Source organism: Falco punctatus, assembly GCF_963210335.1.
Source record: "Falco punctatus genome assembly, chromosome: 8".
Classification (NCBI taxonomy): Eukaryota; Metazoa; Chordata; class Aves; order Falconiformes; family Falconidae; genus Falco; species Falco punctatus.
Window position 1 is genome coordinate 58,733,581 of NC_137588.1, and position 27,692 is coordinate 58,761,272.

Sequence of the window (27,692 nt, forward strand, 5' to 3'; positions counted from 1 at the left end):
GGGGGGTCCCGCAGGAGGGAGGGGAGCTTTAAACACTTGGTCCTTTAATCGTTACTTCCGCAGCCCAAGAGGTGCTGGCAGATCACCCCCGCTCAGGGGGGTCCAAAATGACCCTCAAGGAGGGGTCTGGACCAAAGTGCAGCTTTTCCTTGGTGGCGGAGGTGAGTGAGGAGAGGTGCACCCTGACAGCATGCGCCCACAGAGGGTCCTGCTCAGCCTTTGGTGTGGGGAGCCCTCCCTGTGACATCCCACCTCTGCATCCCACCCCCTTCCTCACGTGCTGCCTCCCACCTCCACATCCCCCTTTTCACATCCTGTACCCCATATTCCCCCAGGCCTACCAAAGCCCCCAGGCCCATGGCACTGGGTGTCACCAGGCTGGGCATTGTGACCAGCCTGTGGCGGTGGGGTGGGAGGCGATGCCCCACGAGTTGGCCATAGTGCTCACAGCCACATCCAGCATCATTTCTGGACCAGAGACCTGGTAAGCAGATGTCTGCCTGGCAACAGGTGATGGAGGTGCCGGCAGCCAATGGGGCTTTTTTCTGCTGCTCCCCCCCCGCTGCCCCGGGGGTGGCAGGGTAGGGTGGGGGCCTGGGGGGGTATTTCCAGCGACAGCACTCGGGGCACACATTGCTCATCAGGGTGCCGACAGCAGAGCCATGGCCGAGGAGCAGCGGGACCTCATCTCCGACCACGGCAGCAGCGTGTTCCATGCCAGGGACACTCAGAGGTGATGGGGGGCATGGGGGTGTGGGGTCAAGGGGGGATGAGGAGGCCAAAGCGGGGATGTGGGGCAGAGGGGGAATAGCATGGCTGTTGCGTGGCCATGGGGTAGAAAGGGATACAGTTGGGCCAAGGAGGTACAGAGTGACTATGGGGCAGAAGGTGGGGGTCATGTTATGGCTATGGGGCACTGTGGAGCTAAGGGGGGCATGGTGTGGCTATAGGGTGGGAGGGGCTGGAGCGTGGCTGTGGGGCAGGCAGGGGCACGGGATGGCTCTGGGGTGGGTGGGGGCATGGGGTGGCTCTGGGGTCGAGGGGGGGCACTATCTCTGGGGCAGATGGAGGTGTGGCATGGCATGGGTGGGTAGGTTTGCAGTGTGGCTGTGGGGCAGATGAGGGCACAGCAACAGGTTCAGGTCATGGCTATGGGGCGAATGGGGCAACAGCATGGCTATGGGGCAGGCAGGCTCAAGGTGGGGCCGTGGGGCAGGCAGGCTGATGATGTGGCTATGGGGCAGGCGGCCCAGAGGATGGCTATGGGGCAGGCAGGGACACAACGTAGTCCCAGACGCCAGCCAGCTTTGTAAGGCCACCCCCCATGTCCCAACCAGCCCTCATCTCCCAACTCCCTTGGGGGAGTCCCCAAATATTTCCAGCCAATCAGAAGGCCAGGAGCTCTGGCATCATCAGTCGCCAGGCAGACATCTGGACGGCAGGTCCAGCTCCTGACATAAATGCAGCAGCACCGGCAGCAGGGCAGCACCCATGGGTGCCTGCACCTCATCGGGCAGCAGAGGCAGCTGGCGGCTCCCTGGGGCACCGCTGCGCCCCTCCAGTGCCCCGCTCACCCCGGTGGGGCAGGATCTGGCCTGGGGAGGCTGTGGCAGCATGGCAGGTGGCTGCATGGCGCTGGGCTTTGCCCTGCCTCGGCATCCCGGTGTGATGGCAGCACTGCGCCAGCCACCTGCCCGGCCTGCCTCTGCACTCACGGTGCCCCACACCCTTGCTTTTTGCACAAAACTTTAAAAATTAAGTGTAGTTGGGCATCCCATGGGGTATGTCCTCTGCCCTCCAGGAGCACCAAGGCTTCAGGTGGCTTCATCATCCTGCAAAACACCCAGAGCGAGGCCGTGCCCCCAAATACCCTGGCAGCCCCCCTGCCCGCAGCCCCCGTGCGCCCACATGCTCCTCGGGTACCCCTCCCCCGCCTCCCCCGCTCTTGCCCCTGCAGGGGGTTTCGGTTCCCCAACGCGGAGTGACCTTCATGCTGAGATTTCACTTCTGCATGCCTGCGACAGGGGAATTTGCCTTTGTCTGGTGCAGCCCCCGCCCAGGGGTTTCGTGGTCACAGTGATCCAGGGTACGTGGTCATCTCCTGCAGCGGCTGAGCTCCCTCTCCATGTGCTGCACGCAGGTCTGCGTTGGGCAGCAAAGCCGCCCTCTCCACGCTCTCCATCCTGGTGGCACTGCTGATCGCCGGCCAGGCTGTCACCGTCTACTTCGTCTACCAGCAGAACGGGCAGATCGGCAAGCTGACCAAGACCTCCCAGACCCTGCAGCTGGAGGCACTGCAGAGGAAGCTGCCTGCCAGTCAGTAGCACCACGGGCACCAGCATGGGAGGGTTTGGCTGGGGAGGGGGGATGGGTCCTACCCAGAGCCCCCCACCCCAGTGCTCCTCACACCACTCCTTCCTCGGCAGGCGCCAAGCCAGCCAAGGGTGCGAAGATAGCCATAATGAGCATGCCCCTGAGGGCCCCGTCTCTCGATCCCACTGCTGACGTGGTAAGAGATGCCCACCGCTGCTCGGCACTAGCTGCTGCCTGCTGCCCTTGGGGCTCGCTGCCAGCCCTTGCGCTCATGCTGCCCCTTTCCCTTTTCTCTTGAGGCCATGGCTCCTGCCAGCAACAAAACTGAGGATCAAGTGAAGCACCTGCTGCTGGTAAGGTCCCCTGCTCCCCCAACAATCCCACAGCTGCCCCCTGTGCTGCGGGAGGCCGTGGGACCCTCTGCTTCCAGCTTGTTGTCTCTCGGCTGGGTCTGGGGTCTCTTGAGTGCTCCGAGCTGTAGGAGCTCGTGGCCTCCTGCAAAGTCCATCTGGCCGATACAAGCAGAGCTTCACCCCCCCTCAACTCGTTTTTCTTTGCCTTGTCTCACTGTGGTGGTCACTGCAGCAAACAGACCCCAGGAAGAAGTTCCCAGAGCTGAAGTACAACATGATGGTGGACAACCTGAAGACCCTGAAGACCACCATGACTGATGCGGAATGGAAGGTCAGTGCTTGCTGCTGTCCTACTCTTCCCCTTCTAGGAACACCCCACTTCAGGGAAGCAGTGAGGCATCACCACCTGGAAAAACAAAGTCCTGCTTGAACCAGGCTTGGGTTGCTCCTGCCTCAAGGAATGTGGTGGTGCTCACAACCTTTGGCCCAAGCTGGAGCTTGCAGCATGGCTCCCATGTGGTGCAGCATGGCTCCCACGTGGTGCACAAGCGTGCACACCTGCTGGTTAACATTCTGGCTCCTCCTGTTGCAGTCCTTTGAATCCTGGATGCACAAGTGGCTGCTGTTTGAAATGGCCAAGAACACCAAGCCCAAGGGGCGCAAGACAACTGCAGCAAAGAAAGGTATCGTGGTGGGGGCTGCCAAGCTGGGGAGGGTTGGGACTGGATGTTTGGGAGCAATCACCACCCCCCCAAGGAGGTGCCAGCATGGGGCTTCCCAAAGCCAAACCCTCCGTCCCCCGATCATGGACCTCTTTCTTCATTCCATGTGGAATGGTTGGTGGCCTTCAGGACATCACAGAGCCACTGCCTGCAGGGCATTTGGGATGAGCAAATGTCTGAAAAGCTGGAGCACCACTGTCCCTGTCCGTCCCTGGCTAGCTCAAAAGCTTTAGAAAGGCCACTGGGGTGGGGCTTGTTTGCCTTTTAATTTAACTGCTTCTGGATAAAAAGACCCCTCAGAGGCTGCCGGGCAGAAGGGCCTGGGGGGCTCACAGTGTCTCCCCTTTGTTTTTACTGCCCTAGTGCAAACTAAGTGCCAGGCGGAGGCCAGTTCTGGGGGTGTCCAACCGGGTCACTTCCAGCCGCAGTGCGATGAGAACGGCGACTACCTGCCCAAGCAGTGCAATGCCTCCACAGGCTACTGCTGGTGCTCCTACAAAAATGGCACCAGGATCGAGGGCACCGCTACTCGGGAAAAGCTGGACTGCCCTGGTAGGTCACCAGGGAGGAATGAGCAGCACGCATGGGTGCTGCCGCCCATTTTGCCTGTGGTTAGGGAAGAGAGCTGCCAGGAGGGTGCCCAAGCTGTAGAGAGCATCCCTCAGCCCTCTTTGATGCCCGCACGTTAAGGCTGGAGGGGACCCTAAAAACCCCAGCCCTCCTCGGGCAGCTGCAGCTAGAGCAGAGGCATGCAGTCAAACTTTTCTATGGCCGCCCCCCCCCACCCCCCAGCTCACTGGGTGGGTGCAGGCTCTGCCCCACTGCCCTGGAAGGGGGGGTCATGATGGGGTAGCCCCAGGGGTTCAGCACCCATGTCCTGCCCTCCCTCTGCAGATGATGCTGCAGTCACTACCCCTGCTACCACTGTGGAACCGGAGATGATCTTCTCCGGGGCGGAGGCAGTCAAGCTGGCTGTGTAGGAAGGTGAGTCCAAGCAGAGTTATGGGACTGGGAAGGGGAAACCCTAGGGCTGGGGCAGAGGAGTCGGGGGGGCTGGGGGAGGCCGAGGCCGCACCAAAGCACTGCAGGGGAGGTGGAGGTTGTGATGGAGGCACAGCAGAACAGTCTGGGCTTTGGGAAGTCCTGGACCCATCTTAATGACTCCCTCCTCTTTCCCCTAAAACAGCCTAATAGAAGAGGATGCCAGCTGTTGCCTGTCCTGTCTTCAGCATCCCAGCTCAAATTTCTTTTTCTCTATTTCATTTCTGCTTTTCCAAGGCAATTAGATTAGCAGCGGGCACCCCTGCACACCCCTGTCCCTAGAGGTATCGACTGTGCCCCCCTGCTGTAAGGCACCAGATGGGGCTTAGCTGCCACCAGGAGCAGTGCTAGAGACAAAGTGTTCCCCCAGAGAGTAGGTAAAGCAGGCTGGAAAATTATTTCAATGATGTCAGACCCATAAATCCTGTTCCCTTTTGCTCATCAGCATCCCACAGCACCCAGACAGTGGCACGCACACTAATGCTTTCTTACACTGAATAAACATTAAAAGCAGCAAAACAACCTCCACCAGCTTCTTAACTGACCCCTGTAGGCCAAAGCCCTGTTATTACTAGAGTAGATGGTTGTTGTGCTGAGTTTTGTAGGCAACATGTTCACCTTCTGCCTTCAGGCTGGAGGACAGCTGAAGCAGTGGGTAAGTGTGCAGAGAAGCTGACCCTGGAGTCAAAGGGACTTTTAAGTTTTTCTGGATATATCTGATAGTTTCTTTAGAAATGTCTCACAAGCTAATTTCAAATAAACTTTTGAATAAGAAAGCCTTGTAAACAACCCTATTTGCAAGCACTGCCCTGCCACTAGCATGCAGCTGTCCTTGGTGTAAATGAAATGAATTTTAAGAAAAAAGGGAATAAAAAAATCGGCAAAGACACTAGGACATCTGTGCCCTGACCCAGGATCATGCATATTCCTCATCTATCACTTGTTCAATCTCCCAGCACAGCACGGGAGGCTGAAGTCACCTTTACGTGTATCGCAGCGCTGGGGAGCTGCGCCCTGTACTGGGAGCAGTGTCCCTCCTGCACCCCAGTTGCGCAGGTGCAAGGGGGGCAGCCAGAGCCCTCTGCCCTCAACAGCAGAGCCTGCAGCAAGGCTGTACAGCATGGGAGGGAGGAGCACAAGGGGATCCAGTCCCTTTTTTCCTCGCCTCCTAAACCTTTAGGAGGAAGCAAGGAAACCAGGTACAAGCCCAGTACAAGGTGCAGGGTAGCAGCTGCCAGCAAGGCAGCAGGCTGGATCTGCAACAGGGTGATGTCCAAACCTATTCTCGGCACCTGCCCCTACACAGCACTTTAGTAATTAAAAAAACCCATACAAACCAATCCTAGAAGAACAACAGCATCTGCTTGTCCCTGGGGAGGAAGCAGAAAGCAACTGATTTTTCCCCAGGGCCTGAAGTGGTCTCTGTGAACTGGGTAGACACTGAGCCCTGCCCTGGGCTCAGCCCCAGCATCTACCCTGCCTCAGTCAACTCCCTTCCCTTGAAAGCAGCTGAAGAAAGATCTCACCGTTCTTTTTTTATTTTGTATTCCATAAAAAAATCCCACAAAAAATTATGCCACCTTGGCTGAGAACAGCTGCTGGACACAGCTGTTCAGTGCAATCCAGGGACACAATAGTCACTGCTGTGAGTGTTAGAATAAAAAGTAAACCCCAGAGCTCTCTTCCATAGTAGCAAAAAGACCGACACCACAAATCACAGAAGGTGAAAGAAGAAAAAAAAAAAAAAAAAAAAAAAAAAGGTAAAAGTTTCTCTTAAAAATATAGCTCTGTGATGAGAAAGATAGAGATGGCTGGGTATCAACTAGGAGGAAAGCAGTTTATGCAAGCTGGCTCCTCTCTGGTCAAACTGCCTCCTTCAGTTCTTGTGCAACAAGTGAGCCATTGGGAGGGACAACAAACACATCTCTGGGCCCGGGCAGGAGGCAGCAGAAAGTTACACTGCTCTGCTCTAAAAGTCATAGTTAAAAGAACTTATAAATTATTATTTTAAAAAAAAAAAGTTGGAATTCTCCTGATGAGCTTCCTTTTCCTTTCTTCTGTTTGATCTTCGCCCATAAATCCTTAATCACAGGAATGCGGTACCTTTGGGGAGAGGAGTTAAAAGAGTTAGGGATGGGGAGGAGGATAAACAGCCTTACAGCTGAGCAGAGCAAGGGCAGAGTCATCTGGTCCATTTCCAGGTGTCTACATCACCGTCTAATCCACATTACTTTTCCAAGCTCCCTGTGGTCAGCAGGGACAGACACTGCCAGAGGCTGCTTATCTCTGCTGATGACAGAGGACAGCAACGTCCAAGGCTGGACATCCACTTCTCAGCAGCTAAAGAGTTGAGGTCAAACACATCCAAAGAAGTCAGCACACTGCTGCATGACTTTCCTTACAGCACTCCACATCCTGGCCCTCTAATCTAAGGCCAGGCCGACTCAGTGAGCATTTAGAGGACACACTGTTGTCCCAAGAGTGGCTCAGGAGTACCGAATTTGGCCAAGGTTACTGCCGTTCAGAGGTACCAACTGATAGTCCCCACAGGCCATGTACCTTCTCACAATCCTTCAGGCTTGGGTGTTTTCTTCTTCTAAAAAGAAAAGGGTGAAAAATAAATCAGTATCATCTGTACCACAAACATGAAAGACCCAGCAAAGTCACAGGCCACGGATGCGTCTTGGCTACCACCCCTACAGGGACATATTCATTACAAGGAACATCTGACAGTCTCCCTTCTGCCCCGCTTCCTAGCTCTTGGGATGGGATGCAGTAGCCTGCCAAGCCCTCAAGAGTTCCAGTTTCTGCTGAGAACTAGATGAACAGACAGCTGAAGAGCAGCACTTATTCCTTGGGCAGGTTCTCTGCCACCAAAAGGGCCCCTGGGTTCGACTCTTCCAGAGAAAGGGATCTCTTCTGGGGGAGCAATACAGGAACAAGCCCTTCTTCGAGACACCCCAATCCCAAGCAACCAAAGGTCATGGTGTGTCAAGACTAGCCACAATTAACTGCAGCCACCTCTGTACTACCAGAAAGGCCAGGACATGGCTCTGTTCCTCTCCAGCCTGGCATGCTGCAGGGATGAGCGTAACAACCGCAGCTCAGAACAACTCTCCCCATGGTACCCCTTTCCAGGGTCTTACACATACCTTCTTCTTCTTGGGAACCTCAACAGAGCCATCTGCTATAGGCTCCCCTTCTGAAGACACCTTTTTGCTCTTCTTCTTTTCTTTTCCAGTCTTTTTTTCTGGGAGAGGGAAAGAAAAGTCAACTAAGAGAGGGACAGGTATTGCTAACCTCCGAGATGGAGCACAGAGTGGTAGGAGCATCTCCAGTAAGTTTTTTTATCATCACATCTGAACCTGAGCAAGCTTTCTAGAACAGTAATTGGATGAGGGCAGAGCCTCACTACAAGGCAGCTGCTCCCAGGACTTTTTCTCCAGTACCTCTGAGACAGCGTGGTTTGATCCCACCATTCATGCACATATGTGGGCAGAACTACACAGGATCCCCTTCTTTCCACCTCCTGCTGCCCACCCATTTCAAGGAACCGCTTTGCAGCTGGAATAGCTGTGCACATGCCAGAAATCAGAGCAAGGGGAGCTACTAACACAGAATGGACACAAGGTTCAGCTCAGCACAACTGCTCCAAGAAGCTCCAGCTCACCCCCGTGCAACAGCCCACAGAGGGGCTGACGGACAAGCCTGCCTCCCAAAATGAAGGGCTGCACCTCTGCGGAACAGAAACCCCAGCAGACCTGGCCCACCCATTCCATCTCCTTTAAAAAAAAAAAAAAAAAAAAAAAAGTCTACAAGATCCAACACAGAACCAGCTCTGATTTGCAAATGCAGTCTACGCTGCAAATTAAAAACTGCCTTTGCATTAGGGCAGCAAACAGACCCTTACAGAGAGGCACGCAGACAAGAGGGGCAGGAAACACCCCTAACTGGGAGCAAGGAGCAGGAGGCTGGTACCATCCTCCTCTTTTCTCCAGGGGTTTAAAAGCAGCAGTAACAGCCCTGAGTCATATCTCCTGAATGAGCTGCTCGCCATGCTGCAGCACAGACACTGATCAGGCGGGGTCAGGAAGGGGCACTGTCGCTCCCCAGGTAACAGTGGTGGCTGACACTTCAGGTGACAACACAGATTTCAAGGCTGGTCTCTTTAAAAGAGGCTGGCAGCAGGGGCAGCGTTCAGGAAGCTCTGACTAACATGAAGCCCCACACATGTGAAGGCTGGGCTTCCTCTGCCATGCCCATAGCATGTCAGAGACCTCTGCCAGTCACATTTCACCTTAGCTCTCTGCTAGCACGTGTTGTGTTGGCCACAGAGGAGCCAGGGCAGCCAGCTGGGCTAGCAGAGCTGTTCTGCACTGCAGACAGAGCGGGGTACCATGCAGAGCGCAGTGGGCAGAACAGAGGCCTCGTAGCTTACAACCACCAAGACCTCTCTCAAGCCCAGCGCGGGGGGGCAAAGAAGCCTTAGGAGGTTCAGTGCAGCCTCACCTCAACCCTTTGCCAGCCCTCAGCTAGACAGCTGCTTCCAGCCAGGACAGAAGAAAGTTCTGGAGGGACAGGTCATGCCAAAGATGATGAATGGGGACACCAGCTTGCTCTGCAAGCAGCAAGAATCAGTGTAAGTATTAACGCAGTTCCCACTGTGCCAGATGAAGGACAAAGGGGTAGGAGAGCCCAGCTTGCATCCTGGAGACTGCAGAAAAACACTGAAGTGGGGTGTTACAAATCTGGCATTGGCTTTGGGTGGGCCAAGGAGGAGGTAGCCAAGCATGAAGCTAACAGGAAAGCAGGTGCTACTTACAAGGCCCTGCACCAGAGTCTGAACGTGCCATCAGCTGCAAGAACCTACTGCAAATGTAGCCCCAAGTGAGGGATACTTACTTTTAGCCGATTTTTTCTTTTCCTTGCTGCCTGGCAGCTTCTCCAGGTCACCAGCTTTCTTCTTTTTCTTTTTGGGTACTTCTTCATTAGCCTGCGCTTTCCACTTCTTCTTGGGCTGCCCAACAGCCTCATCCTCTTCTGGCAGTTTCCGTTTCTGAGATGTTTTCTGCTTCTTGTTCTCTTTGTCTTTGCTCTTAGATGCTTTCACAGCCTTATCTTCTGTGGAGGAAGGTTTCTTCTTTTCCTTCTTTTCTTTTTTCTCCTTTTTCTTCTTCTTCACTTCCAACCCTTCCGGTGTTTGCACTGCAGGAACTCTGGCAGTAGTGACCTCTGTTTTGCTTCCTGAACTTGGCTCCTCTGACTGCGAGATGGACAACAGTGCATGTGATGCTGGGGTCACTTGTACCCCTTTTGCCCCAACATCATTCTCTTTCACAGCCAGGGCTTTGACTGGGGAAGGTTTGAGGCTGGCATGACCTGGCTCCGTTTTTCCTGCCACCTTCTCTTTGTTGGAGGCTCCTGTGGCTTCCTGCCCTGGAGCAGGGTTGTTTTCTGTAAAAACAGGGATGAGAGAGAGAAGACAGCTCAGGCAGCATTCATTACATAGACTACGGAGTTACTGGAGGATGGAAATATGTATTTAGAGAGGAGCATCCAGTTCTCCTCCCAAAAGCAAAGCCTGCTGGCTATCCCTACTACAGCAGAACCAGAGAAAGATGCCTCAGCCTGAGATCAAGTATCTGATGACAACAGCCACAACAGCTTTGGCTGTTTGACTAGAGGAAACTGTAGCACAAGATGGGTGAGCACAGACAGAACAGTCCTTCCCCCGAAACACCACCCCCAGTAAGTCAAGGACTTCCCAAGGTGGAGGGGGTATCCACACCACCACCACTGTTAACAGTCACCAATGTATCCTGGTTTTGGCTTGGACAGAGTTAATTTTCTTCTCAGTAGCTGGTACAATGCTGTGTTCTGGGTTTAGTATGAGAATAATGTTGATAACACACTGATTTTTTTAGCTGTTGCCAAGTAATGCTTATACGAAGTCAAGGGCTTTTCAGTTGTTTAGGCCCTGCCAGCAAGAAGGCTGGAGGGCACAAGGAACTGGGAGAGGACACAGCCAGGACAGCTGATCTGAATGAGTCAAAGGAATATTCCATACCACAGAACATCATGCTGAGTGTATAAACTAGAGGGGGTTGGCTGGGTCGGCAATCACTGCTTGGGGACTGGCTCAGCATCGCTCAGCGGGTGGCAAAGCCCTGTACTGTTTATCACCAACTGGGGTTTTTTTCCTTTTGGATTTTATTCCTCCTTCCCTCTCTCCTTTTCATTACAATTATGATTATTATTTTTGCATTTCATTTGATTTCAATTATTAAATTGTTGTTACCTCAACCCACAAGTTTTACCTTTTTGCCAATTTTCCTCCCCATCCCACCAGCGGGAGAGTGAGTGAGCAGCTACGTCACGCTTAGTGGCTGGCTGGGGTTAAGGCACAACACAATGAATGGCTTACCCGCTCAGCACCTGGGCCTTCTTGAGCCTACGTATAGTTCAGACCTCCTCAACAGCCCTCTGCACGACTTAAATGATGCACCCAAGAGACCCATTTGAGCCTCTAGAGCAGGCCAGAGCTCGCAGCCAGACCAGAGCTCATCTGAAGGTGCCAGGATCACACCAGAGCAGAAGCAGCTTCCAGCTCCGAGTTTTACAATTTGCCAACAAACTAGGACAACAGGGAAATAGCAGGACATGTAATTCCTCCATAGGTCTTCCCACTTGCTTCCCCTCTCTGCCCTCCAGACATGCTACAGAGCCCAGAAAGACTCAAGGGGAGGCTTGAATACCAGCACCGTATAGATGTTCTTCAGCAGTTCAACCTTCTGTAAAAGCCATCGCTACCACAGCACACCAATGCAGTGTGCATCAGTTTCAGGGAGAGCCTTACCTGCTCCCATTAATTGCATTAATTATTGCAGTTAAAGCCGAACCTGGAAAGGGCCAAGATACAGAGCACAGAGCCTTGCAAGCCAGCCAGCACAGGAGGGGTGTTCCAGGAGAGGGCTGTGTCGTGGCTGAGGGAAGCCAGCAGAAGGCAGCAGCACTCCATGCCGCTGGGGCTCTGCGGTGGAGACACACTGGGGAAGCGGGCCCTGTCCCAGTGTCACCCTCTCATGCCAGCAGAGATTTGCTCCTGGGCAAAGCAGACTTCCAACCTTGTCAAAGGAGACCCACCTGCTTTGTGGTTTGCAGCCACCTGGTCGATGTCTGTGTCAGAGTCGCTGCTGGAGCTGCTGGAGCTGTTGGCTGGGGCTGCTTGCGCGGAGGCCTGGGTGAGGGAGTTTGCAGCAGTCATGGCTGCTTTCCCTTGCCTGGCTTTGCCTACAGACTCGGGAGGAACCGTCTTTGGTGCCTGGGGTGCTGCTGGAGGTTTGGAGAGGCCCATATAGCCTGTCAGGAGGGACTGAAACAGCACAGAGACACTGAGGATCCACAGCAGAGCAGCCTCCCACAGCCAGACGCACAGATCTGTCTCTGCTGCTATTGCCCCCATCCTCCAAGTGAAGGGCCCACCTTTGGCCACCCACGGAGCGACCCTATACAGCTCAGCCAGCCCTGCAGAGAGGCCACAGCTGCCAGGACCAGCACAGGGAGACACTAGGTGAGCTGACAGCCACAAGAACTGATGGCCAGAGGTTCTCCTCTTTGTTCTCGCCCAGTAAAGCAGGCTTGGGTTAGGCTCCTGGCCATTAGCATGCACCCAAGCACAGCTAATGCACTGCAGATGTGCTGCACGCCCTGCACGTTACTTACAAAGGGAATTTAATGGCTTGGACACAGATTATGTTACAAATAAAACTGGGGAAAAAATCCTGCTGCCGTTGGCACTGTGCACCAGTTCTCCTGGTTTAACCCTTGCAAGGCACCACCTCTTTCCATCCCTTTTCCTGAGGAAGGCACCATGAGCCCTGGACACAAGGCCCAGTTGCCTGGGGAGGCATTCCAGGTCCAAAAGCCTCTCTCTGCCCCCACTAAAAGGCCCTGCTCACAGCACTGCACTGGGGGGCCCCCACTTCTGCGCTGGCAAACCCACCCAGCACTCTGTTTGCTACGCCTGAGAATTCAGTCCTCTCTCTGTCCTACTTAGGAGCTAATTGCAAGACCTGAGAGGATCCCAGACTGCTCAGGCACTATACCTGCGACATTGCCTTCTCCTCACTGGACTCCAAGGAGGAGCTGTGGGCTGGCTGCGTCCCTCCTGGTTTCTGCAGTGAGCCTGCTGGAGGAGAAGAATTCATCCCATTAAACTCACCACTGCTGCCTGGGACTGAGCTCACTCACCCAGCCACCACCAAAAGGCCTTCTGCCTTCAAAGAAAGGGGAGTGCTCTGCCAAGTGGGAAAGGAGGAATCCCTCTCCAACCACCATGTTAAAGTGACACACCTCCCATGGTGTAACAAAATGCTGTCCCCACCCTGGCTTGGCCAGCAGCACTGAGAACATCTTTTTGGGAGAACTGACCAGGTTTGGGGGGCTGCTTGGGCATCTCATTGTCGCTGCTGTCTGAGGAACTGCTACTGCTCGAGGTCTCCTCTGCCTGGGTGGGCAGGGCAGCCTGGCTCAGCTGGGCATCCTGTGCTGGCTGCAGGCCTGGCTTCCTTGACTTTGCAGTGCGACTTCCCAGAAGTGAAGCAGCCTGTGGGGTGGCAGCGTTAGCTGGAGAAGCTTTTCCCACAGGAACAGTTTGCTTTAGGCAAGGAAGAGTGGGGACCTAGGGTGAGAAAGACAAAGTGCATCTGAAAGGAACTGCTCGTGCCCATGAACTATACAAAGCAGCTCAGAGCAGAAGAGCTTGGACCACCTCAGCCTTTCTTCAGCCGTACTGCTTCAGTCTGTGTCAAGGTTAGCCCAAGAACTTCTCAAACAGGGCACAGAAATCCCATCTCCCCCTGGCCCACAGATGAAGCAGGCATCTGTGGCCAAGCAGAGAACTCCTAACTGTACAGAGCACTGCTATCATAAAAGAAGGAAGAAACCAGCCTGCTAGCTGATAGGCAGGAACAAGACAGGCACAAGAGCTACCCTCTGCTCATCTGCCTCTCCTTATGGTGCAGTAACAGTGGTTAAAATAGAGCAGCCCCCGTCCCCCCTCTTCCATGACCACGCTTCCTCAGCTGGGGACACTGCACCAGTCTCAAATTCCAGAAGGCCCATTGGCCCACTCTCCCCAGGGAAGCTCCCCACTTTAGTCTCCTCCATCATTACCTCTTCTGCCAGCGCATCACTTTTCAAGTTCTCAGACACTCTGCTAACTGGAGGGACAGCAGGCGCTTTTATCCCCTTCCCCAAAGGCAGTGTGGCATTAGCCTTGGCAGTCACTGTGCTCAAAACCTTGGCTGCTTTGACGTTCTGCTGGGACAGACTCTAAAAGAAATGAGAAATAAAATTAGGATAGAGCACAACTCGGAAGGAAGAGAGACAGAAGCATACACCAATTCACCACTAACTCCTGAGCCCTTCCATCATTTTCAGCACAGCACAAAGGATGAGATTATTTTTTTCCCCCCTTACAGGCCAGCTCTGTCTCCTCTGAGCCTAAAGCATTAGCTCAGCGCCCCAAAGGCATACATCCTGAGGGCAGGCAGGCAAAATGTGATGTGCTTGCAGGCTGAGAGATTCCTGTCCACTGCAGCACCAGCAAGACTGCAGTTGCAAACCCTACTTTGCAAAGCAGGCACTTGGATTGCAGGGTGTCTCCTACACTATAAAAATCACACATTGAGAGTTAATTGGCACACAGATAAAGCAAAGACACCAACCACAGGGCAAATCTGCCTTCAGGTCCACAAGTAAGCCACAGATTAGAGAGCAAATTAACAAGAAGCAATTTTATTGCCTCACATTTGGAAGCTCCCATCAAACTAAATGTAAAGAGGGGTTAAAAATAGAAGAGCCAGGGTCATGGAAATTCAGACACTGACATCAGGTCCAAGACACAAATGCCAGCAGAGGAGGGAGCAAGACCAATGTAGTGCTCAGCCTCCTGGTTTGTGTTACAAACGAGGCTACGTGAGCAGCCCTCCCTCTCCAGATCTCTGACAAGCTGGGCCTTTGTGGGCTGACATTTCTCTCACACATCTGGCCTTCAGAAAGGAAGGCAATGTTCCACCATGCAGAGTCGCTGATCTGACGTGAGAGCTCAGCGTCTTGCACAAAGCTCAAGTTACAGCAACTGCATTATTTTATACAATCTTAGTACTATAAACGTGCTTTAATCAAGGGCTGCTCAGGCTGCCTGCCTGCCTGCCACGTGGGGGGAGACAGCCTTTCCGCTGGCCACAGCATCAGGCCAACATGGGGAAGAGTTTCCTTGAGTGCACGTAATTCCCTTCTCCCAGCAAGGGTGCTGGCCAGGCAGGGGATGCGTATGTGCAGGACAAGAAGTACACTTGGCCACTAAGCCCTGGGTTCAGCACACGAGCCAAGCCATCACCATGTAGGAACGGTAGCCACATTCCTCAATCAACATTTCTCCATGTGGTTTCTCTCTCGGGCTCAGCAGCAACACCCGAGCCAGCTTCACAGAGAGGCAACTCAGGCCCTAGGGAGCTCAGCCACAGCCCTATGGGACTTGGCACGGAGACACAAAGAGCAGTGAGCAGACTCAAGGTGAGAGAGTTGGGATTGACTCCATGACACTCAGCAGCGCCTTTGGCACAGATACGGGGCCACCTCCCTTCTCCAAGGCAGGGGTCTGGCCCCACTAGCTTAAAAGAAGCAAGACTACTGTGCTACCCTTCAGGGCAGATCCATCCAGCCTCCCAAGGACTGTGGAAGGGGAGTCCAGAGAGCTCCAGCTGCACCCAGGGGTTTGGGAGAAACCAGGGGGTGGGTTGCCTTGGAGGTACCCAGCTCATGAAAAGACTCTGCCTGCAAGAATTTTGCAGTCTAACTCCCTCGAGTAGGCCAGAGGGGACAGAGTCCCAGAGGAGGTCTGGGCTCATACATCTATTCATATTCCTGCCAGAACATTCACATGCTCCACTGCTCTCACACACTGCAAGCTTGCTGTGGCAGAGATGTGTACCCAGAGCCAGGGTCAGCGAGACCCAGGGACACCGCTGCCAAGAAAACCTGGTCCAGCTAATGGGAGGGCTCCTCTCTGCACTGCTCATCACCCACCCAACTACCACCTCACAAGTCCTGAGACCTCCTAAGCATGCAGGACTAAAAGCATCCACGGTCAGTGGCTCCTTACCTGAGAAGGGGGGACTATTTCCTCCTCTGAATCTGACTCCTGGCTGGAATCATCGCTGCTGTCCACTGGTGGAGGGGCTGGGGCTGGAGCTGGTGCCTTCTTCACATTTGTTGACTGGGGTACAGCATTGGTTTCCACTGCAGGAAAAGCATCAGAGATTGTCATAAGAGACTGAGAAAGAGTTGCTCTCCGTGACTGTCCACAGAGCGGGAGCTATGACAACAGGCTGGGCATTTCTATGTACAAGGGAGAGAAGTAAACCCGCAAGGATGCAGGTGAGGGGCCCTGGCCCCTATCAGAAGACTTACCAGCTTGTGGAGGCTCTGTCTGGGCTGCAGGGGACTCCTCTTCACTGTCGGACGAGTCACTGCTCCCACTTTCTGAGGCTTGGGTTTTCAAGATGCTTCCCACTGCTTTTTCAGGCGGCCTAGCTTTGGCAGCCTGGCTCAGGTTGGGAAGAGGCCCAGGCTGTTCTGTTAACCTCTTAACAAAGAAACACAAGCCCAGAAATGTGGTATTAATACAGGTGTTGTTTAGGAGTTTAAGTGCAGTTTCAGCTCAAGCTGGGTTTTGTTTTAACCTAACACAGCTGTTACTAACACTCACTCCAACCTTGGCGTGTCAAGATTGGAAGGGGCTTCAGTTACTGCCTGGATTGAGCTGCTGAAGACACATACCACTGCATTTAGCAATATGCTTCTGACAGGAAGCCCGAGTGTGTTTTACAAGAGCCTGCAGAGATAACAATGCTCATAAGCTCATAACAGCAATTCCTTATTGAGCCCAAGACACTGGCTGGACAGGAAGAAGCACTGCAACCCCAAGACACCCATTTCAAGTAAGCCTCTTATTTAAGCATGACCTCCCTGCAGCTTGAGGAATCAGCAGGAGCTGGGAAACCTCGTGCCAAAACACTTGTAAGATTCAGAGACAATATCAGATCCTAGAGCTGCTGGAGAGCTCAACACAGGGGCTGAAACAAGCGTTTGGGAACACAGAAGGCAGGCAAAGACAAGATTGGGACCCACCTTGGAAACTGATCTGTCAACAAGTCTCAGAATTTAGAAATCTCCAGACAACAAAAAACCCTGCAACTCATTTGGACTGTGCCTTTCTACAGCATGTGCCAACACTGTGATGATGTCCCAGGACAGGCCACAAGCCACTAGCACAAGCAACTGGTGTATCAGCACTAGGAAGCCACAGCTCTCACAGCACCAGATACACAACTGCCAGGTGAGACTACCTCTTCCCTGCCCCTCTCCCTGCTTGGGCCAAGGGCTGCAGATAAGCCCTCCACCACACTGCTGAAGGCTTGTGGTGGCGGAAGGAGAGCTTGCCGAGAGATCTGGTAACTTTGCCACCCGCAGATATTCTCCAGGCTCGCAGTGCTCTGCACCTACTCAGTTTACTCTACTCATCGCTCATCTCCAGGCTGCTCTGCCAAAGAGTACATCACGCTCGCCAGGGCAGGCAGACCGCATCCAACCTGCATGTGACAGCAGCCTGCCCCAGGGCTCTGTCTCCAGGTCTCCCACAAGAAGGTGAGAGAGATTCCTGCCTGGCTATGCAGCCCCTGTCATACCCCTCTCCCAACCCCGCCACGCTGCTAACACAGTGATACCCTCCCACCCCACGGCAGTGGACCAGGAAGACTTCAGCAGTGCCAGCTCTCCTGGGGGCTGCTCCTGGCCGGGAACCGAAAGCACCAGCCTAGCAGCCTCCCAGGGAAACGGATCTTACCATGCTTCCTGGCACTGCCCCACCAAGGGCTGCCACTGGGCCAGTGTTTATCATCTCCAAGCCAAACACTAAACAGACAACAGCATCTGCATGTTTATTCCATTACAGAACAGCTCTTCAAAGAAGCCAAGCACATTTTGACTCTGCTTAGAGAAACAGAAACCTCCACAAGCACTTGGGGAGGGGGGATTGCAAGCCTCACTTGTCTGTTTTGTTTTGATACCAGTGAGTCACTATCTCCAGGAGAGAGGCCAGATTTGCAACGCTGAAGAGAGAACTACTTGAAGCAGACACAAGAATTCACACACTTTACTCGAACGTGCTATCTCTGCTCCCAAGCACTGCCGTGCAAGCGAAGAGTCTACTGAGATCAGGCCCCACTCGCTCATTTTTAAGACCTTCATAGCAATGGGACTGGCTTCTCTCCCTACTCAGATGCACAGCATGAGGACTGCTTTGTTTCCTAACTTAGCAAGAGATTGGGAAAGAGCTGCCACACAGAGGCATCCTGACACAGAAAGAACTTAACTACATTCACAGAGAAACCACCATAAGCTTTACAGAGCCTTGGGACTCCTCAGATCTTCCTGGGAAAAGGCCAAGATCCCTCCATCCACCTCACCTTGGTCACTGCCAGATGCCTGACAGCCGCCATGTCCTATGGCGTGGCCCCAGGTGGGATCCGGCCAGCAGCAAGGCTGAGTTACACTTGGGGAGCAGGGTAACACAGGCAGAGAGCTTCTGACAACTTAAGAGTCATAGGTACCAAAGTAACTCAGAAGGGAGGGAAATAATTCAAGAGGAAATTATCTTTCCTGCTCCCTCTCCAGCCCCCAAACCCAGAGCTGCCTGCACCTCAGTACAAGTGTAATGACTCAGCTCCCGCACAACCCACTGCCACTCTGCTGAGACCATTTGCATCATGCAGCACTGCATGACAAGGGGGGGAAACAACGCTGAGCCACGTGCGCTGAGCGTGTTGTAACAATCACACTCCGTAGCTGCCTGTGCACTGCAGAAGCACTGCCAGCGTATCAAGACTGGGACCAGTATCTCTGTGTCGTGACACAGCAAACGTACAAATGAAACCTGCAAGGGAGTGGGGACAAGGTTCAGGGAGGGAAAGGGATCCTCCATCTCTTGGAAGATTTGGCTTCTCACCACCAGGGCCTGTGGTCAGAGATAAAAACTTGCAGGCACAACTTTTACCAGTCCAGCCTGCACAGGTTTTCCTGGGATGCACAAGGAAGACACACGTTCGCAACACACGCAGGTGCATCTCATACCCAGTCCTGGTAAGCAGAAGCCAAAGCCTGTCCATAAAGGGCTTCAGTGCCATCTTTGGCCCAAAACATCCAGGAAAGAGGAAACAGCAGAATTAGCAGTTCCAAAAGAAAAGTAGCTCATAGCGTCTTCAAGGTCAATCCAGACTGTCCCCCATCACCATCCTTCATCCCCAAAATATGCAAACACCTTGTCAACTTCTTTGACTAAATATTCCTGAGTCTTCAGGGGTAAACATACCAATTAAGCAGTTCAATTTAGGCATGATGTTCATTTTAATTGTGCTAATCCACCCCCACAGGGAAAGATGAAGCAGCTTCCAACGCTCTGTTCTGTTTGGATCTTGCACAGAAGCCAGAGGAAGTTGCAGGATACAGTAACTCAGTGGTTAGCATATGCCCAAGTAGCAGATGGTGAGGATGAGCTAAGAAGAGTTTGACTGGGAGGACAGGACTGTGGACAACAGCTGAGCCTAATGGTTTATCTTCAGGCTTCACTCGTGGTCTCTGCCTGTAGGCTACTAACACGGGAAGAAACAGCCTGTTTGGCAAAAATAGAGCTCCCTCGATGACAAGCTCTTTCTTGCTTACTGTGGCTGTTGAGGGGTAATCGCCAGTTTGCAAGAGGAAAGATGCTGAAGTGGTTAAATAGCCACCAGCAAGACAGCTACCTGTTGCTGCCAGCTTCTAATCAACGCTGGCCAGCGGGAAACAAACCTACCCCGGCACATCCTTCACCTATAACCCTGCTGCAATGAATAAGTCTCGATGGTTTTACAGTAGGACTCTATGGCACAGCTATCAGAATAGCTGCTCCTGCCGCCCAGAGCTGAATCTTCACATATAGTCACGCAGGAAGAGAGCAGCACAGAGCCAACTGTTGGAGATGCGTCCCCCTCCACCCACCTTAGCAGACCAAGGCTATGAAGACAAAAACGCAGAGCCTCTCTGGCTCTTGCCTGTCAATAGTGAAAGGACGTGTTGACAAAGAGCCTCCTTGGCAAGGACACGTGAGGCTCTGCCCCCGGCTTCCCTTCTTCCCTTGCAGATAATAGCTGCCATCTCCAAAACACTGCTTTCAGGGCACTTTCTGAAAGGCCCTGCAGCTTAATGCAAATGGTGTCACACAATATGTTTAAGGATGCTCACAGGAAGGGATTTGTTTCCCTACAAGTTCAGCCACCTAAGCCTGAGTTCACGGTCCTTCTGTCAAGAGAGGTCTAAACAAACCCTCACAGAAGAGCCAAGTCCAAGCTACCTGTGAACTGCACACCAGGCCCACTCCAGAGGGGCAAGGCAGGCATGGGGTGAAACAGTTGGTATCAGAGAGGTTACACCACCACAGCTAGGTGAGAAGAGGTGGGCTGTATTTGTTTCCAAGTAGAAAGAAAGATCTTCCTCTCTAAGGGACTGAGATGCAACATACTACATGCTGCTGGTGTTCAAGGAGATCAGTAGTAGCACTTAAGGGCTAAACAACTGTCTTGCGTATCCCATTCCCTGGCACTGAGCTGAATGTGCTATCACTTACCTTCTGGCTTATGGGCACAGGGAGATCCTCCTCTTCACTGCTCAAGGAGTCAGAGCTCTCCTCTGACTTCATACCTTCAGCAGGCTTCACGGGAGCAGTAGTCTTTCCCGGTGTGGTTTTGGCCTGCTTTGGCACTGTTGGTTTTGGTGCTGGAAGTGTTTTTGCTGGAGCTACTTTGCCAGAGGGTGATGCTGCTGGTGTAGGTTTCACTCGGGGTGGGACGGCCTGGGGAGTTTTTGGAGGTGGCTTTGTCTGGACAAGACAAGAACAGCATAAAACAAGGCAAATCCCTCAGCAGTGTAATTCATTTGCTCAGACTATAATCAAGGGAAGAGATTTCAGAGCCCCCTGGGAAAGGCAAAACCTGGAGGAAGATTAGCAGCTAGCATGACACAAGGCATCCTTTCATCTAGCTGTGTGGGGATAGTCTCCCAAGATGAGAAAGCAGGACCAGACGTTCTTCATCAGCCTGCTGATACTACCAGTCCCCTCCAGTGAAGTACACTGCAGCATTTTGTACTCTCCACAGCAGGGAAGCTAAGCTGCACTACAGTTCCAACAAATTAAGACACTATTTATGGCAATTTATAGCTGAGAGGTAAATTCAACCATGCCAATTTACCTCTTCAGGTGGGAAAAGAATTGCTGGTGGTTTGTTTTTTTTTTTTTATTTAAAAGTACTGACGGAAATGTTTAAGAAAGGCACAGTGGCTTGATTAAAGCTCAGAACAAAGAAAGTGAAGTGAGGTGATTTAAACAGCCCATGCCTCTTTCCTCCCACCCCCAAGATGACTTTGCTATATATTACATTTATTTACAAAATTTTCTTTTCACTGCGATTCCTAGCCCTGGAAAAGCATGCAAAGAGAGACAGTCTCAGATAGACACACCTGGGTTATTGATGGAAGTTCCTCATCTTCGCTGTCTGAGGAGTCACTGCTCTCTGATGTATCATCAGGCTTTGCAGGCCCAGGAACCGTTGTGGATGCGGGTTTGGCTTGGTTTGGTGCCTGCACCACTTGCCTCGGTGCATTCTTCCTGAGGGACACTGGAGCAGCAGGTGCACTTTTCACAGCTGGCTTTACCTGGGAACAGGGGGAACAAAACAGAACAGGAGAACCAGAAAACACTTTAGAAGAAACCAATTAAGAGCTGTAACTGCGTGGAATCTTTTTTAACAATGCTACCTTGCTAACTTTGACCAGGACAGGCTTGTTCAGATCCACGGGCTGTGGAGTACCTGCAAGAAGCCACTTTCTCCATAAACTGCCTGACTACATCTGTGGAATTGTACACCAATCACCTCCTACAGCTCAAAGGATCTCCCACAACTTCAAGCACTAGAAGGAACAGGAGTGGAATAGCTGGCAGGGGTTAGCGGGACTCTCAGCCACACAGCACATTTCTCTGGCCTTGGGTTTGGGGACCTTACACGCTCAAGAAATGCGGTTTTGTCAGAATACTTTCCTTCAGGGGAAGAGAAGTGATTTTGTAGAGACAAGGAACCTGGGCTGGAAAGGTTACCTGGACTGCTGGAGTTGCAGGTTCCTCCTCAGAGGATGTCTCATCACTTGATTCCTCACTGCTGCTCTCAGCAGCCCCAGCTGCCTGCTTCAGCTCTGAAACACAAACGAGGAGATGCCACAGCTGCTGCCTGCTCTGAGCTCCCAGAGTGTGATGCTAATGCAGCTTTTGAAGTGAGGAAAACAAAACAAGCAGCAAAAAGGGCTAAGGGGATTTGCAGAAAAGAGGGCCTAGCCCTGCTGAAAGCGTCAGTAGCCTGCTGGGAACAGCTTCTCCAGACAAATGTTGGCCCACAAGCATCACTCCCCCGAGCGCAGGCAGAGATGGGAAATCCTTCCTGGCCACCTTCTGACCCTATGGGGAGCTGCCCAGCCACACATAGCTCCCTGCAGGGGCATCCAGCCTGGCTGGACCTCCTCTGGAAAAGATCCAAGAGAAGGACCATTTTCAGAGCTTCTATGATCTATTCCTCACATCACCCCCCCAACGCACACACTTCAAAGCAGTAAAAGATTTCCCTAAAGACTTCAAAAGCCAGAACCAATCGCTTTGCAATTGGGAATAAAGAGAAGATGCTGCAGTGCCTTTTCAAACAGCTGAAAGCATCTGCAGTATTAACACTGCATCTCCTCCAGAAAGGCTATACTGTTATCTCCAGCCCTGTAGTGCTAGGTGCTGCCAGACATCTTAGCACAGAATCTGCTGCTTGAAATGGGAGCAAGCATGCTGGATTCATCCCACAGAGCTCCGGAGCTGGCTGCTTTGCAGTGTTCTCACAGCCTCCCCAAGGAACGAGCGTCACCAAGCTTTCCAGCAAGGGAGCTGAAAGGAACATGCTGAAGGCATGGCTCAGACCTGATTCGCAGCAAAGCTGGAGCACACATGCATTTACCACACCCCGAAGGCTCCTTACCCACTTTGGGGGCTGGGGCCTTTGCAGTCGGCATCTCTTTTTCTTCCTCGCTCTCTGACGAGGAGCTGCTGCTGCTGCTGCTTTCTGGTACTTTGGTCATTACCGGTGCTTTGCTTTGACCTACTTTGGCCACGGCTGTTGCAGTTTGTCTGGGCTTCCCAGGACTGGGCAGTTTCTGCCCAGCCTTGGCTGGAGCTGCAGACGCAGCTGGCACATTGGGCTGCTGCTTATTTGAGACCACAGTTCTGTTTGCAGCAGGCAGCACCGCTGTTTTGCCTGCTGGGGCAGCCGGTTTGTTAGGAGAACGCAAGGAGTTAGCAGCTTTGCCAGTCACCACAGCTGGTGTCACCTACAGGAAACAAAATAAATTAGAAGCTTACAGACAGATGAGGGACTAAACTGGACGCAACATACCTTAAACAGCAATCCAGCAGCTGGGCAAGCCATAGAGCTCTTTAGGGAAGCACTTGGGGGACAGATATCTAAGAGAAGGCTTATGCCAGCATAGTAGGGTTATTTAAATATTAATGCCACCCCAGGCCACAATTCTACACATGCCAGTCTCGGACAGTCCTGGCCTCAAGAGTACTATCAATCTTCAAACGCTAGGAAAGAACTGCCTTACCGTAACTGCACCTTTTCCAGCTGGTGTCTCGTCTTCTGACGAGGAATCATCACCTTCAGTGCTTTCTACGTTCACTACTGAGTTTGTGGCCAGAGAGAGGCTGGCTGCTGCACAAGAGAGAGCCAAAGAGAAATCATGTGAGCGCACCTCACATCAAGATGGCCTCTGGTTTGCAGAAAGGCTCCAACAGGCAGGGTAAGGTCCCTTCTCCACAGCCACCCCAACACCACCACTGCTGCCCTTGTGACAGGCAAGTGCTTTGCTCCTTTACCCCACTCTTCTCCCCACCACCAAGGCAAGGAACCTGGCAAGATCTGCACGTTTCCAAGGGCCGGTCTACAGCAGAGAGACTGACCCAAAATTTATAAGACACATGGGTTTTTGTTAGACTACGCAAGCCAATGCCTGCTACATCAGCTGCACTAGGGATTTATCCCCACCTCAGATAGAAGGCACTGGCTCTCCAGACGAACTAACAAGTCCTTCCTTCATCCATGAAACAGGCCTGCCTTTGCTGGCCCAGCACCCACCTGGGACCAACTAGAAGGTGCTCCACAGTGAGCAGCGTTAGGTTCCCAAGCCTTCATCCAAGCAACACCCATCCCTCCCCAATAAATTGTAACAGGTTTTTTTTCTAGCTTCAGCAGGTATTTATGCTCCTCAGAAACTCCACATGAGAAGGGGGTGCTAAATTAGTTGTCTTACTTTTCTGAGAGCACAAGGGAATAGCCATCACTTTACAAGCATTTTCTTTAGCCAAGCAAGTCAGGCTGCTCTTACAAAAGCCTCCAGTCCTACTCTGTCCACACCAGAGAAATGAAAGGCCCTTACCATTCGCAGCTTTTGCCTTCTCCTTCTCATCATCTTCTTTTTCTGAGCTCTCAGAGCTGCTCACAGGATCAGGAACTCTGATCTTTTCTGGGATGGCTGCCTCCTCATCACTCACCTTTCTTCTCCTGGAATTTGATGGAGTTCTGAGGGAACAGAATTTGTGTCAAAATGGGAGAAAAAGTATCTTGGACAAATTGGAATACAATTATTAATCCACTCTCAGGTCAGGCTCTAGCCTAAGGACATGCAGTTTCATTGCCCTACAGCTCCTAAGGGGGTGGGAGAAATACTTCTCTAACCTGCAAGGGACATCTCCACTCCTCCTCGTGACTCCCAAGGGCAGTATATCCCTGCAATACTCGAGAAGATACTGAACATAGACTTTTTTTTCCCGCGTCCTAGGCAGACTCTTTCTCACTTTAGCAGAAAACTAAAAGTGCATATGGTCAGGCTGGTGTTCACTATGGAGCAAAGGCATCCTACAGAACAAATTCCATCTCCAGGAGGCAGCTATAGCCAGACAGTCAACAACTGCAGTCCCAGGGTTAGGGCAGTAATCCCCAAACAGATCCTGGTATTCCACAAGGCCAAAAGTAAATCTAAAGGCTGCAAAAGCCATTTGAACTTGGGCTCACAGGCCAAATGGACAGAAAAGTCAGATTGCAGAGAGATTTAAGAAAGGAATTGGCCGGACCTACAGATGATGTGTTGAAACAAGGGAAGAGGCCACACATGAGCATTAAACACTTAAGCTGTTCAATTGGGTTAAAACATTAAGCTGGAGAAAGAGGTCTCCAGGCTCCAAATCCTATCTGTGCCAGAACAGATGATGTGGCTAAAGTTATCTTTAATGTACCTGTGTTTTCACTTGAAATACTTTTGCTTTATTCCGAGGATAACATTGGCTGGGCACACATCTGTGTGATTCATACATGCAATACTTATGAGCCCTGAGACACACAATTACTGGCGATAAAACCCCTCACTTTTGTGCCAGTTCAGCTTATTTTATGTGTTCATCTGATTTAAAAACAAGATTAATTTAACAATTTGTCCAGCAAAGATTGTGCTTACTATTAGTGTTTGAGTAACACAGCTGTAACAGCAAGTTTTTTGCAAGCAGGCTAAGCTGAAAGCACATTTGCTATTACAGAGTTCTGTTAACTACCCTGATAACCCTTTTAATAAAATAATATGGCAAACCACACAGGCAACTATGATGCTGCAACACTTTCCTGATTCAGTAGTAGTTGACAGCACAACACAGATCACTGTAAGAATTTGTTGAGTGACACGTGGCTCAGGGGTACTATGTAGGGGAAAACAGCACTGCCTGCAGGCACTGGCCCTACAACAGGGCTGGAGGGCTGCAGGGCTCTGGCCGCTTCTGGGGCTGAGCAGGTCCAACTTCTCCCTGCCCCCAGGCAACCTTCCATCCCCTTCCGGCATCCTCCAAGAGTAAATGCAGCCCTGGAGGGAGGCCACTCTTCATTAACTGCAGATCTCAACTGTTGGGTTCACTTTGGAAGTTTCCCAAGGAAGGAGGGCACGTAGGACAGCCTCACTCAGATGGGCAAGAGCCGCTGCGCAGTGAGGAAAGACACGTTCAGGCCAAAAGCCTATGAAGCAGTAAGACTGAAAGAGTCACAGCTCAACCACATGAGAGCACTCCAGCCAGGCAGGGCACCTTCTGGATAAAGCTACGGGTCAATACATCCCTCATGTTGACTCCAAACCAGGCATAGCTCGAGAGGAACAGGAATAAATGGCATACTTCTGGGGTGGGGCGACAACAGAAGGGTGATGCCACAGAAAAAGGAATTAAACCTGATTCAAGGACACTGTTGCCCCCCCAGGCTTTAAAAGCAAGTGTCTGGAAGGGTTTGCTGTAGCACCCAGGATAACTAGTGCAGAGAAAGGTCATCATCAATACCCAGGAGAGCAATAAATTGTTAGAGGGAGGAACTGCAAGCCTATTTCTATACCTCTACACCCTCACCTAGATCCAGTCTTTCTCCTGCTCAAGTAAGAAAATGATGGAGACACAAGATCAAGAATCAGGGTAGCACCAAGGCATGAGGCACTCTAGCAGAAGACACCTTTGAAACAAACACTCACTTCCCGAGGCTGCTGGCACGGCCACACTGTGGAGCATCTTCACTCTAGCACTCCTCACACAGGCACAGAAGCCCAGCTCCACTGATTTCCTGATAACCCAGCTCTGTAGCTGTCACCAGACCTCTCTGCGGCGAGTGCTGCACTCCAGCATCAAACCAAAGCGAGCTGTGCACACTGTGGTGGGTGCAAACGTCATTGCACCCCACAGATGGGAAAGCTCCATGCTGCAGACCTTCACGTGGGAAGGCATTGGGGCCGAACATGTAAGGGCTTGAAAGGACAGGCTGAAACCAAGAGACTTCCTCTGAGTCAGAAAATACACATCTCTGCCAAAGATTAATTCCCTGTAAGAGCCTTGGTATTTCAGCATCTGCTCAAATTCTCTCTTCTTGGGTCAATACTCCTGAAAAACACGTGGCTTTAAAAAGAAAGTGAAACAGAACTGGGGAAAAGACTTTTTCCAGTGAAGCATGACCCTGAGCCCCACAGTACTCCAGTACTAAACCCAACCAGCAAGAACAGCATCGGCTGCGCAAAACTAGAGTAACAGCTTATCTCCAAGCTCTGGAAAATTTAAACCAAAGTAATCTTTAACATCTGAAACGAATCGGTCTGAAACCAGAGGCTAAGAGGAAAGTCTGCTGAGCACAGTTATCATCGGAAATACTCTGACAACAGGAAATTCTAGCAAATAAAGATCACACGTGCCATGCAGCCTGGATGTTAACACAGTCTGGAATCTATTTGATAGTCATTTCCCCCATCGACTTACTTTTCCCAGTGGGTAAAGATGTCCTCGAGAGAGGTCGCGAGGGAAGGGAGCAATTTCTGTGAAAGCAGAGGGAACACGAGTCAGACCTCGGCCCCGTTTCAAGATCTGACCACCAAACAAGTTGAGACGGCACAATCCCTGCCAGAAATGCCCAGGAAAGCGGGAACGTGCCCCTCCCGCACACAGGCTCCCAGCGAAGCCCCCGCTGCACCCAGGGCCGCGTCCTCCCCTCGGCGGCCCCGGCGCGGCTCCCGCCGCAGCAGCACGTGTTCGGAGGCAGCTGCTCCCCGGCTACGGGACGCCTTTACCCGGCGGCCGGCCTCAGCCCTTCTCCCGCGGCACCGGGGGAAACCCCTCCTGGCCGGGCCAGGCCAGCCCGCGGGGTGCAGCGCCGAGCCACGGGCCCACGGCGGGCTCGGCACCCAGTGACGGAGCACAGGCGGCCTGGGCCCTCCGGCCCCGCCGAGGCCCGAGCTCCGAGTACGGCCTCCCGAGACCCCGCCGCCCGCCCCCCCGCCCGGGCCTTGCTGCCCGTTACCTGCCCGGTCTGCGCCTGCAGCTCGCGGGCCGCCCGGGCGTAGCCGCCGCGCAGCAGGTGCTGGTGGATGAGGGCGAGCAGCTCCCGCCCCCCGCGGCCGTCCACCGCCATGGCGGGCCCGCTCGGCGCAGCCTGGGGGCGCCGCTTGCTGCGCGGAGAGACGTCACTTCCGCTTCCGCCGCGCGGCCCTCTGGGAAATGTGGTGCGGGGCGGCGTGG

The 27,692-nt window shown here is 52.6% G+C and overlaps 2 protein-coding genes across 5 annotated transcripts; one reads left to right on the forward strand and one right to left on the reverse strand.

Annotated features, from left to right (window-relative positions):
• Positions 1-584: 584 nt before the first annotated feature.
• CD74 (CD74 molecule) lies at positions 585-5,205 on the forward strand. The gene is made up of 9 exons (XM_080399421.1): positions 585-733; positions 2,141-2,316; positions 2,427-2,506; positions 2,613-2,666; positions 2,899-2,997; positions 3,259-3,349; positions 3,752-3,940; positions 4,283-4,372; positions 4,575-5,205. Exons 1-8 carry the CDS (start codon positions 663-665, stop codon positions 4,366-4,368), a joined length of 846 nt encoding a protein of 281 aa, XP_080255547.1. The 5' UTR covers positions 585-662; the 3' UTR covers positions 4,369-4,372; positions 4,575-5,205.
• Positions 5,004-27,631, reverse strand: TCOF1 (treacle ribosome biogenesis factor 1). 4 transcript variants are annotated; one of them, XM_080399385.1, is made up of 18 exons: positions 27,475-27,631; positions 26,937-26,992; positions 24,047-24,189; positions 23,216-23,322; positions 22,591-22,939; positions 21,678-21,772; positions 21,044-21,238; positions 20,154-20,405; positions 15,905-16,079; positions 15,597-15,733; positions 13,604-13,762; positions 12,860-13,034; positions 12,535-12,617; positions 11,573-11,801; positions 9,332-9,883; positions 7,582-7,679; positions 6,989-7,025; positions 5,004-6,532 (listed from the first exon to the last, which is right to left on the reverse strand). In XM_080399385.1, exons 1-17 carry the CDS (start codon positions 27,583-27,585, stop codon positions 6,993-6,995), a joined length of 2,949 nt encoding a protein of 982 aa, XP_080255511.1. In that variant the 5' UTR covers positions 27,586-27,631; the 3' UTR covers positions 5,004-6,532; positions 6,989-6,992. The 4 variants fall into 4 exon arrangements, with proteins under 4 accessions (XP_080255511.1, XP_080255509.1, XP_080255508.1 ...); XM_080399383.1 differs by having other exon boundaries at positions 12,535-12,614; positions 12,860-13,109; XM_080399382.1 differs by having other exon boundaries at positions 12,860-13,109.
• Positions 27,632-27,692: the final 61 nt, after the last annotated feature.

What these genes read in the sequence shown, in the direction of transcription:
- CD74 (XM_080399421.1), top strand. Translation starts at nt 663, where the DNA reads ATGGCCGAGGAGCAGCGGGACCTCATCTCCGACCACGGCAGCAGCGTG. An exon ending in AAGTGAAGCACCTGCTGCTG is followed by an intron (nt 2,667 to 2,898) that starts GTAAGGTCCCCT and finishes TGGTCACTGCAG; the next exon opens with CAAACAGACCCCAGGAAGAA. An exon ending in GACAACTGCAGCAAAGAAAG is followed by an intron (nt 3,350 to 3,751) that starts GTATCGTGGTGG and finishes TTACTGCCCTAG; the next exon opens with TGCAAACTAAGTGCCAGGCG.
- TCOF1 (XM_080399382.1), bottom strand. Translation starts at nt 27,585, where the DNA reads ATGGCGGTGGACGGCCGCGGGGGGCGGGAGCTGCTCGCCCTCATCCAC. An exon ending in CTGTGCCCATAAGCCAGAAG is followed by an intron (nt 16,080 to 20,153) that starts GTAAGTGATAGC and finishes TTCTTTGTTAAG; the next exon opens with AGGTTAACAGAACAGCCTGG. An exon ending in GGCTGCAAACCACAAAGCAG is followed by an intron (nt 9,884 to 11,572) that starts GTGGGTCTCCTT and finishes CTGTTTTTACAG; the next exon opens with AAAACAACCCTGCTCCAGGG.